Source organism: Lagenorhynchus albirostris, chromosome 13 (assembly GCF_949774975.1).
Source record: "Lagenorhynchus albirostris chromosome 13, mLagAlb1.1, whole genome shotgun sequence".
NCBI classification, from domain to species: Eukaryota; Metazoa; Chordata; class Mammalia; order Artiodactyla; family Delphinidae; genus Lagenorhynchus; species Lagenorhynchus albirostris.
In genome coordinates, this window is record NC_083107.1 from 11,718,795 (window position 1) to 11,731,138 (window position 12,344).

Below are 12,344 nucleotides of genomic sequence, written 5' to 3' on the forward strand. Positions count from 1 at the left end.
TCTTAACCACTGCGCCACCAGGGAAGTCCCGGGAAGCCTTTGTTCAGGAACCACAGTTTCCATTGTCGTGTACATGTTAAAATAGGACTTACTCCTCTTGCTGTATGAAAACCAGCAGGATGTTCAAAGGCCCACTCTTGCCTGTATGTCAGGTACTTCCTACACCAGAAATAGCGAAGATATGAGTTGACCAGGTTGAAGCTGTGTCCTCCCCTACCCCAGTATCCCCTTTGGAAAATGCCTTCCCGAGGTAGCCAATGACAAGCATCACGAAACACCAAACACGGTGTATTTTGATGGTTGTGGCTCTTGGGGACTTGCCGAGTCCCAAGTTTAGCAGCCGCTGTCACTCCCTTGCTGGCCCCCTGGTCACTATCCCTTCAGAAGTGGGAGGTTGAGTGGTGTGGCACACCAGACTGTTGAAAATGGGACTCGATTCATAGACAGAAGGGGCAGAGGCTGGGGGACTGGGGAGGGGGAGAGCGGGAAGAGCAGACATCCAGCAGGAACGATGAAGGTTAGCTGGCAGTTAGGACTTCCTGAGATGGACAACGGAAGCATGGCTTTGCGTGAGCTTTCTTCCCAGAGGGCCTTACCAGAGGTTAGAGCATACAGGTTCCAGCTGCAAGGGCAGTAGAAGGGGCTGGGAGGGGCGGGAGAAAGTCTCTGTGATGGGGTGGATGATAGCAGAGATTTGCCATGGCATCAGGAGGGATGGGAATTCGCTTGTGAAGATTTCCTACCTGGTGGAGGTTGGGACATAGCATCTTCCGGAAATCAGGGCAGTAAAGACCTCTGTTCCTCCAGGTCGCGCTGGCCTGGGCTCCTACCCTCGGCTGCAGCCACCTGGATTCCAGATGTGTCTTGAGTGAGTTGGGAAGGCACGTCAGGCCTGGAGCGCCACCCCAAATGTGGGTTTTCTCTTTGGACCACATGTCTCTGGTTTTCCCCTGTGTTAGAGACAGTCCTCCGAGAGCTGGCTCTGGGGCCTCACGTGCTGCCGTGTGAAACGGGCGAAAATCCTATAGACAATAAGTGAGTGGGGAGCTCGAGGGCCTCATCGCTTCTCTGAAGAGGCTGGATGGGAGGTTTTCCTCCTCAGCTTTTCTGCTATGGTGGTTCCAGACCCCTGCACATGGCCTCAGAACCCTGCATGGCTTGGCCCCTGCCTTGTCCCTAGCCTCGCACTGCAGTGGTCCAGTTCCCCAGGTGCCCTGAGTCCTCTCTCCTCAGTGGGTACCACTCCTTCCATTTGCACTGCCCCTCTTCTCTCTCCGCATCTCTCCCTCATTCTTTGTGTGTGGCTCCCCCTCCTTCATCCTGTTTCCCATCCCATCATCCATTCTCTGTCCGACGTGATTCCCTCTCCGGGTCTCAGCTGAGCTGTCACTCCGGGGAGTCTTTCCTAAAGGCCCCGTAGCCACACTGCGTGGGCACTTTCCCTGGGGAGAGCCTGCGCCTCCAGGTGTCCCCCCCCCCAGACAGGCAAGACGGCCCCCGTTCTCTTTGGAATTGCCTGTGTTCCCTGCAGTTCAAGTCAGAGCAGGAGTCGTCTTGTCTGTGCGCCTGCAAGACCTTCCAGAAATATCTGTCGAGTGGCTGCTTTCTCTTCCTGCAGTACCTCCTGCAGGATTTGCATGGTCAGCAGACACCAGTCTTAGAAACGTGAGGTGGAATTTCTAGGGCGGATCCTGGTGAAAAAAGCGTTGACTTTTCGCTCGCACTTTGATGAGCGTCCTCAGTAACAGCTCTTTGAACCCGTTGCAGGAAGCTCTATGCGGAGCTGTGCCAGGGCATTGTGGACATAGCCATCGCCAGCCTCTTCCCGCCCCCCGGCTCGGGGCAGCAGCCGCCCCAGCCAGCCGCCTTCATCAAGCTGTGACCGAGGGAGGCGCTCGAAGCTGCCTCGGAAGAAGCACGAGGGGGCGCTGCCCCGGGGGAAGGAGAAGTGTCCGAGTTGCTCGTCATCAAGCCAAACAGGAGGAAGAGAGACAACCCGCAGAGACGTGCTGGAAGAAGAAAAGGCAGCTTCCCCGAGGAGTGGTCGTTTGCCCAGGGGTTCCCAGGTGGAGCTCTTGGCACTGCTACTGAGATTCGAAAACTGCAGCAAATTTCGCCAATGGGAGAGCAGGCTGTTCTTCTGAGGGGCAAAACACAGGGATGTGCTTAACGTTCTCATCCTTTGAAAAATCTGATTTTTATCCTAAGGTAGTGCTGTGAGCAGCGCCTCTCCTGCCCGGGGTGGCAGCCGTTGGATCTGGTTGGTGTCTGTCCACCTGCTGCATTAGTGCCTTAGCTCTGTGCCCAGCTACAGCCTCCTGTCTGGGGCAGGGGCGGGATGCGAGAGCACTTGGGAGGTTGCCAAGGGTGTCCCCCGCTAGTCCCACGGGCATCTGCACAAGCGCGCACCGACTGTCCTGGGTGCTGGGCTCTGCGGACGCTGCCTTGCCATCAGGGGGCTTGCTCTTCTTGGTCCTGATGGCATCCGGCTGGTCACTGGCCAGGGATGGTGTGGGCTGGGCACCCAACAGCAAACGCTGCTCTCAGCCTGCTCTCTGCATGTTTTAGAAACCAAGCAGCAAGTTTGCTGCAAACCCGTAAGCATCCAATAAGCATGAGAGAGGAAACAACACAACGTCCTGCTTTACTTAATAGTTGCGTAGGGGAGAGTCTTTGAAATATGATTCTCAGTTCTCTTTGTTTTAACCAGAATTCTACATGCCCTTTGGCCAAGTTCCCTTTCGTTCTGTTTTTTTTTGGGGGGGGGGTTTAACTTTTGTAAAAACCCTTCTAGGGGTCGGGAGAGGGTAGAATTCCCCCCCTCCACCCCAGGGGGCTCCTCCCCACTTTGTTTTTCTTGCTCTTCTAGCACCTTCTGTGGGAGCTGGACAGGCAGGTTTTGTTCCAGGGAAGATTCTCCGTCTGCTGCGCCTCTCGACATCACGGAGAGGCTCTGAATCAGTGTGTGTCTCGCCTGAGTGGGAGAGTCTCTTAAAATGGGGAAGATGGGGTTTCAGAGCCGCGCTCAGCATCTCTTAAGTCAGCAGAGGTTAACGGCGTCCCGTTAGATGTAGTTTCTGCTCACAGGATGGACGAATTTTCTGCAGACTTTCCAGGAGGCCGTGTCACTAGCGAGAGGAAGCCCCGTATGCCATCTGTGTCCACCGTAAGATGAGTGAACGGTGCGCTGGGAATCGGAGCAGACGCACTGAACCGGCTCCCCCCTCCCCAGGGCGCGGCGGGGTCTTCCCTCTGGCGCGTGTGTGCTCCGTTATTCGTCCCTACTTGGCACAAGAAAACAGTTCTGCAGCCAGGGCAGACTTTTTTTTTTACAAAGAGAAGAAACGGCAACACCTCAAACATGATGAGATGTGGTGGGAGCTTAACAGTGAAAAAAGGAATCATGATGGAAATGATTCAATGGCTGCAGCAGTGTGTGTGGGATGTGAAAGTGTTATGTCCGGGCTGAAGTGGAGGAAGGGCCAGCTGGCTCGGCCCTCCCGGGTGTTTGGAATTACAAAATAAACGTGCGGGCGGTTACCCAGAATATATAGATAATGAAGTTTCCATCCAGAGCGAAATAAGACAGTGTTAAGGGAACTGTGAAGGCCCAGCACAGCTGATGGGTTAGTGCTGGGGGCTTCTGAGCAGATCGTGGTGAGGTGCACACCTACGTAGAAAGTGTAGGGTGATGGGGAAAGCGTGGAGGTTTTTGTAGTGCTGTCACATGCGAACGCAGATTTGTAATGATCTTTTGGATCTGAACTGCAGGGACGTTCGAGAATTTTCTCTTACGGTGTCTCTTACTGGTGACAGAGCTAAGAATCCAGGTGTAGGAAGTCTGTGGAACTTGATGGATTTTCTAAGAAACCTGAATCAATAGCAATATATGTGAGGGAAGGAAGGCTTTAAAGAGAAAATTCTGCTTCATTCCTCACGTGGTTTCGAATAAGTATCTATTTTATGCATTTATTTCTGACCAGGTGGAATGGCTGGCTCAGAACTGTTCCATATCCTTCCACGATGTCCTTGACACAGGTGGTCATGCCTCGCCCGCAGTCAGTCTTCATACCTGTGGTCTGTGTTCGTGTGTCCAGTTGCTGGGGAAGGAGGTGGTGTTTTGTGGAGGCGTTGATTCTGATCTTGACTCTGTCATTGGCTGCACGGCATCAGAGGAGCCCGTGAACCTCTCTGTGCCTTAGTTTCTTATCTCATGGAAGAGCTTGTTGCCTGACCCAGGGACTACTTCAAGGGCATTTAGTGAGGACACATGAGATTAGGAAGGCTGGAGAACCTCCAGCACCAAGGTTCTCAATGCTGGCTGTTTGCTGGAATCACTTGGGAAGCTTTTAAAGAATGTCGGTGTCCACACCTTCCCCCTCCCTCACCCCTGACCCATTAAGTCAGAACCTCAGGCATCAGCTTGCTTTGGGATGCCTTGAACCACTGACTGAGAAGGAAGGACAAACACATTATTACCTTGGAAGAATCAGCTAAGGTTTAGGGCTTTAAAAAAAATTCCTTCTAGAAGGCTAGGCGTTCCTTTAAGAATGACCGGATGCTGACGTGATACAGCGAGTGCCGTCCAAGCAGGTTTTCCTTTGCTCCCTGTCACAGCCTTTGGAAACTCAGCTGTGCTTTCATCTACTTAAACAGTTTGTGAAGCCTTGTCAGCAAATATAAACAGACATGAATTTATAAATATGCTAAATAGGTGTTAAGATTATAAACAAATTATGGAGAGAAAAATCCCCTTCCCTCCCTCTGGACTCCCGTGGTAACTATAGACTCCACTTCCCCAGGACGTGGAAGTGCCTCGGTGTCTGTCTGATACAGTGGAGTGGGTGCTGGTGGACTTACCAGCTGACGTGATGTGTCACGAGTGCCTCAGGGTGATCATCCCAGACTGGTGACATCTGGTAGTGCTGGAAATGGATGGGATCCGCAGGACCCGCAAGCAGCAGCGATGCTACAGAGGGTGTTGCCATTAAGAATTGAGGTCGCGTCAAGCAGGGGTGCATCCAGCCCTGCTGTGGGTGGTGGGGACTCTGCCAGAGGAGACTAGATGCCAGAGTGGGTCCCCACAACACATGGGTGCCATGGAGAAAACTGTCTCTGATCCTGGACACAGAATATGTACCTAAGAGGAAATGACTCCTGACACAAGGCGATTTTATGAATGTTTAAAATGCCTGGAGCATTAAAGGAATCATATTTCAAGCATTTCTCTGCCCTTTGGTTCTGTCATCTTATTGCGAGTGTTGACTGTCCTAGGATATCACTGGTTATTTGAATGCATGATTCTGTTACCCAGAGGTAGGCATACTTGTTCTATAAAGGGCCAGGTAGTAAATATTCTAGGCTTTGCAAGCCAAACTGGTTCTCCTTTGCATATTCTTCTTTTTTTCCCCCAACTCTTAAAAAATATTAAAACAAAGCCAAAAAAAACTTAGCACACAGGCCATACAAAAACAAGCACATATGCGGCCATTGTTTGCTGACCCCAGAATGCTACTCAATACGTAAGCCAACAGATTGGCCTTTGAAACTGTGATGAGCTGCTCCAGGGTGAAGCATTGAAACAGTTCCAGCTGCCAAAATCCAGCCCATCATGTCTCACATGTCATGTGTATTGTCTGAATCATGCTGCAGGTTGTGAGGTGAGACCCCTGGTTGTGAAGGAGTTATGTGTGCTTTAAACATGGGGGTAGAGGGGCTTCTGAAGTGAGGTTCGTTCCCCAAATAGCTAGAAGTTCAAGAAGTCCTTACTAAGACTTCACTAAGGACTTCTGTGTAAGTCCCCATCTTAGGGCTTATTTTATGTGACGTGTCTCAAGAGTGTGCCCAGTGTGAGCAGCCTTTTCCCCTAGGTGCATTTGTTAAAAATAATTAGCAGCCGTTGTTTAACATCTCAACTTCCTGAGATGGCTTTAGCAGCTGGAACAGAGAAGCCGCTGACAAAAAATTTAGAAGGGAAAGATGGGGAATAAGATGTCCATAAAACGTTTTGAAAAGTTTCAACATATTCCTAAAAATATGGAAGGACACACACAGGTGTAGGGCTGTGTCCATGCCCAGGGGAGACCTGAATTCCCTGGGCTTTCACCTCTGTCTGACTAGGAGGATCTGCACAAGCAGGACAAGCAGACTAAGGCAGAGCTGTAAACTGAAAGGAGACAGAACGATGTGTCACCAGAGAGACAATATCATTAAAGAGATAAATTGTTTTTGAAATCGAACAAAGAAATTTTGGCATTGAAAAGTATGATCATGCGAATGAAAAATTCAGTAGAGGTGTTCAGTAGAGGTGTCCAAAAGCAGGTTTGAGCTGGCAAAAGAAGGAATCAGTGAATCTGAATTCAGTTGAGATCATCCAGTCTGAGGAACAGAAAGAAAAATGAATGAATAAAAAAATGAACAGAACTCCAGAAACATGTATGTACACCAACATATACGTAACAGGAATCCTAAAAGAAAGGAGGGAGAGAGAAGGGGGCAGAAAACAAATTGGAAGGAGCAGTGGTCAAAAACTTTCCCACTTTGAGGAAAACCATTAAAATGCACCCAAGAGGTTCAATGAACTAAGTAGGATACATTCAAAGAGATCCGCGCCAAGACACATTGACCACTAAGAAAATAACTTTAAATATATAGTAAAAAGGACAAGGGAACTAGAATGTTACACTAGAAAATATATATTTAACAAGAAAAGGCAGTAGTGAAGGGATGAGGAGGTAATAAGGCATTTACAAAGCAAATAGCACCATGCAGACAGAAATCCTACCTTATCAGTAATTTCATTTAAATGTAAATGAGTTAAACACTCCAATCAAAAGGCAGAGATTGGCAACGTGGATCAAAAAAAAAAAACATGATCAAACTCTGCTATCTACAAGAGACACCTTTGATTCAAAGCCACAAACAGGTGAAAGTAAAAGGATGGGAAAAAATATACCATGCAAGCAGTAACTCAAAGAGAGCTTAGGTGGCCATACTACTATTAGACAAAATAGACTTTAAGAAAAAAAATTATTACAGGCAAAGAAAGACACTTTATAATGATAAATAGATCAATCCATCAGGAGATACAACAATTATAAACAAATGCACCTAGCAGCAGAATCCCAAGATACATGAAGCAAAAACTGGCAGAACTAAAGAGAGAAATAGACAATTCAACAGTAATAATTGGAGCTTTCAATTTTCCATTTTCAATAATGGATAGATGATCAACAAGAACATAGAAAACAACGTAAACCAACTAGATCTAACAAATATCTATAGAACACTCCACCCAACAATAGCAAAATATACATTTTCCTGAAGTGCACATGGAACTTTCTCAGGAATAAACCATATGCTACACCATAAAGCCTCAGTGAATTAAAAATGATTGGAATCAAACTACATATGTTCTGTGAACACAAATAAAACAAGAAATCATTAACAAATCTGGGAAAATCACAAGTGTGTGGAAGTTAAAAATGCCAAAGGAAAGAAGTCACAAGGGAAATTAGAAAGTACTTTGAGAGAGATGAAAATGAAAACACAACAGGGCTTCCCTGGTGGCACAGTGGTTAAGAATCCATCTGCCAACGCAGGGGACACAGGTTTGAGCCCTGGTCTGGAAAGATCCCACATGCCGTAGAGCAACTAAGCCCGTGCACCACAACTACTGAGCCTGCGCTCTAGAGCCTGCAACCCATAACTACTGAGCCCGCGTGCTGCAACTACTAGAGCCCGTGCTCTGCAACAAGAGAAGACACTGCAATGAGAAGCCCGCCCACTGCAATGAAGAGTAGCCCCCGCTCACCGCAACTAGAGAAAGCCTGCGTGCAGCAACGAAGACCTAACACAGCAAATAAACAAAAAAGAAAGAAAACACAACTTACCAAAACTTACGGAAAGCAGTTAAAGCCATGCCTAAAGGAAAACATATCTTTAAATGACTATATTGTGAAAAGATCTCAAATCAGTAACCTAACCTTCCACCTTAAGAAACTAGAAAAAGAAGAACAAGCTAAATCCAAAGTAAGTAGAAAGAAATAATACAGATTAGAGTGGAAATAAATGAAATAGAGAATAGAAAAACAATAGATAAGATCAATGAGACCAAAAGTTGGCGTTTTGAAAGATCAACAAAATTGACTAACCTTTAGCTAGACTGACCAAGAAAAAATAAGGAATGAAAGAGGGACATTACTACAGCACAAATAGAAAGGATTATGGGGGAACCTGATGAACGATAACATGCCAACAAGTTAGATAACTTATATGAAATGGGCACATTCCTAGAAAGACACAAAACTGATGAAACTAACTCAAGAAGATAAATTCTGAAGAGACCTAACAGGAGATTGAATTAATAATAAATAATATTTTCACAGGGAAAAGCCCAGGACCAGATAGCTTCACTCGTAAATTCTACCAAATGTTTAAAGAGGAATTAACACCAATCGTTCACAAACTCTTCCAAAATATAGAAGAGGAGGGGACACTTTCCAACTCATCCTATAAGGTCACTATTAATACTTTAATACCAAAACCAGACAAAGACATCACAAGAAAAGCAAGCAACAGACCAATATCTCTTAGGAATAGAAATGAAAAAATCTTCAACAAAATACTAACAAACCAAATCCAGCAACATATAAAAAGAATTATAGATCTTCCTTTACTTACGATGGGTTATGTCCCAGTAAACCCACTGTACGTTGAAAATACCATAAGTCAAAAATGCATTTAATACACCTTACCTAGCAAACATAGCTTAGCCTAGTCTACTTTAAATGCACTCAGAACACTTACATTGGCCTACAGTTGGGCAAAATCATCTAACACAAAGCCTATTTTATAATAAAGTGCTGACTATCTCATGTAATTTATTCAATACTGTAGTGAGAGTGAGACATGGAATGGCTGTCTGGGTATGGAATGGTTATAAGAGTATTGGTCGTTTACCCTTGTGATCGCTTGGCTGACTGAGAGCTTCAGCTCACTACTGCTCCCCGGTATCATGAGCGACTACCATACTTCATATCCCTATCCCGAGAAAAGATCAAAATTCAAAATTTGAAGTAAGTTTTCTAATGAATGTGTATCGTTTTGCACCACTGTAAAGTTGAAAAATCCTAAGTCGAACCATTGTAAGTTGGGGACTGTCTGTCTATACTGCTGTATACACCATGATCAAGTAGGATCTATCCTAAAAAGTCTACATTCATTTAACACACAAAATTCAATCAATATAATCATTTTTTATGGAACAAAAAATGATCATATCAATATACACAGAAAAAGTATTTGACAAAACAACACTTTCTTGGTAAAAAAACTAGGAATGAAATGGGAACTTCCTCAATTTGATCAAAGGCATCTTTGGAAAAACCCACAGCCTACATCATATTTAGTGGTGGAAGACTGAAAGCTTTCTCCCTAAAATCAAGCATAAAACAAAGATCTAATCTTGCCACTTCTATTCAACATTGGATTAAGGGTTCAAAAGGAAGGGAGGAAGGAAAGAAGGAAGGGCATCTAGATTGGAAAGGAAGAAATATAACTATCTCTTTTTGCATATGACAAGACCTAACATACAGAAAATCCTAAGAAATCCACAAAACCTATTAGATCTAATAAATGAGTTCACACAAGATCGCCAGAAACAAGATCAATATACAAAACTCAATTGTAGTTCTAGACCCTACAAATGAGCAATTTGAAAGTTAAATGAAGAAAACAATTCCATTTACATCAACATCAAAAAGGTTTAAATACTTAGGAGTAAATTCAACAAAAGAAGTTCATTTGTACACCAAAAACTACAAAACATCTTTGAAAGAAATTAACACCCAAATAAATGGTAAGACGTCCCATGTTCATAGGTTGGAAGATAATTATTGTTAAGATGAATATAGACCCTAGATTGATGTACAGATTGAATATAATCCCTATCAAATAGCTCAGCTGCCTTTTTTTGCAGAAATTGACAAGCCAACCCTAAAATTCATATGGAAATACAAAGGATCAGGAATAGCCGAAGCAACCTAGAAAAAGAAGAACAGAGTTGGAGGACTTACACTTCCTGTTTTCAAAATTTATTACAAAGCTATATTAACCAAGATTGTATGGTATTGGTATAAGAATAGACATACACATCAAGGCAATAGAACTGAGAGTCCAGAAATGAACCATCATATTTATGATCTTTTTTTTTTTTTTTTTTTTTTTTGCGGTACGCGGGTCTCTCACTGTTGTGGGCTCTCCCGTTGCGGAGCACAGGCTCCGGACGCGCAGGCTCAGCGGCCATGGCTCACGGGCCCAGCTGCTCCGCAGCATGTGGGATCTTCCCGGACCGGGGCACGAATCCGTGTCCCCTGCATCGGCAGGCGGACTCCCAACCACTGCGCCACCAGGGAAGCCCTGATCAATTGATTTTTGACAAGGTGCTAAGACAGTTCGATGGGAGAAAGAATAGTCTTTACAACGAATGGTGCTAGAACAAAATATTCACATGCAAAGGAATGAAGTTGGATGTCTCTCTCACACCATATACAAAAATTAACTCAAATGGGTCAAAGGCCTAAATGTAAGAGTTGCAGCTAAAAAAACAAACAAAAAGACACAACTCAGAAGACAGCATAGCTGTTAACCTTCATGATCTTGGATTAGGCAATGATTTCTTAGATATGATATCAAAAGCACAAGCAACAAAAGGAAAAAAATAAACTAGACTTCATCAATATGAAAAACTTCAAAGGACACAACCAGGGAAGTAAAAGATAACCCACAAAATGGGAAAAAATATTTGCAAATCATATATCTGATAAGTAGTATAGAAATAATACAAAGAAGTATGACAACTCAACCATAAAAAAGACGACCCAATTTTAAAATGGACCAAGTATCTAAACAGACATTTCTCCATTGAAAATATACAAATGGTCAATAAACACATGAAAATATGCTCAATATCACTAGTCATTAGAGAAATACAGAAATAATAATTAGATACTACTTCACATGTACGAGGGTGGATATAATTTTTTTTTTTTTTTTTTTTTTTTTCGCGGTACGCGGGCCTCTCACTGTTGTGGCCTCTCCCGTTGCGGAGCACAGGCTCCGGACGCGCAGGCTCAGCGGCCATGGCTCACGGGCCCAGCCACTCCGTGGCATGTGGGATCTTCCCGGACCGGGGCACGAACCCGTGTCCCCTGCATCGGCAGGCGGACTCTCAACCACTGCGCCACCAGGGAAGCCCTTGTACCGTTTTTGTTTTTTTTTTGTGTGGGGGGGGTGGATATAATTTTTAAAAAACAGAGAATAACAAATACTGGTGAGGACATGGAGAAACTGGGATCCTCATACATTGCTAGAGGGACTGTAAACGTGTACAGCTGCTTTTGGAATAATTTGGCAGCACCTCAAAAAGTTAAACATGGAGTTACCATATGTCCCAGAAATTCCACTCCTAGCTGTAATACCTAAGAGAATTGAAAACTTATGTCCATACAAAAACTTGTGCATGGATATTTCTAGCAGCATTACTCATAATAGCCAAAGGTGGAAACAACCGAAATGTCCATCAACCGGTGAATGGATAAATAAAATATGTATCCATACAATGGATTCTTATTCAGCAGTGAAAGGAATGAGATACTGATACATGCTAAAACATGGATGAACCTTAAAAGCAGTGGAGAGATAGTAAGGATGGTCGACGCTTTTTGTGTTCTGAAGGGGAGAATTCCTGTGGTAGCTGAAGTGGGACAAGAGATCAGTGAGCTGTTTTTTTGTTTTAACAGCTTTTCCAGCAGGTTTGTATGCTGATGGAAATGACTGCTCCTGCCATCATCCCTGCATTCTCCTGCCCTCCAGGAGACCCTGACCAAGGGAAAGGGAATGAAGGAAGTTTTCCTTAAAAGAAGCAGACGTTGTAAAGGGAGAGAAGGCAGAATTTAGGTCACAGCTGCACGGATCTTGGGAGATTTGATGATGTCAACATAAGACAGAAACAGAAGATAACTTTTTAAAAGTGATATAAGAGGAATTTCCTGGCGGTCCAGTGGTTAGGACTCAGGGCTTTCACTGCCAGGCCGTTTCAATTCCTGGTCCGGGAACTGAGATCCTGCGAGCCACACGGCATGGGATGGGGGTGGGGGAGCAATAGAGGAGTGAAAATTACCAGCTGACCCAGGTAAAGGTGAAACTGGGGAAGGAGGACACTTTTTGGAGTGGTGAATTAATTCATTAATTGTGGTGATGGCTTCATGGGTGTATAAATAGGTCAAAACTTATCAACGTGCACACTTTAAATGTGTGTAGTTTATTGCCTGTCAATTATACTT

The 12,344-nt window shown here is 44.8% G+C and overlaps 1 protein-coding gene across 4 annotated transcripts in view; it reads left to right on the top strand.

Annotated features, from left to right (window-relative positions):
• Positions 1-12,256, top strand: part of TTL (tubulin tyrosine ligase) — a 43,364-nt gene extending 31,108 nt beyond the window's left edge. For 2 of the 4 annotated variants that reach the window (XR_009544034.1, XM_060168796.1), the window contains exon 7: positions 11,802-12,256. Coding sequence is in view for 2 of the 4 variants with exons in the window: in XM_060168796.1 (XP_060024779.1) it covers positions 11,802-11,826 (25 nt within the window). In the remaining 2 variants the exon portion in view is untranslated. Of the gene's footprint in view, positions 1-1,767; positions 5,224-11,801 lie in introns of those variants that run through there. The other 2 variants (XR_009544033.1, XM_060168795.1) reach the window with 1 other exon arrangement.
• The last annotated feature ends 88 nt before the right edge of the window (positions 12,257-12,344 follow it).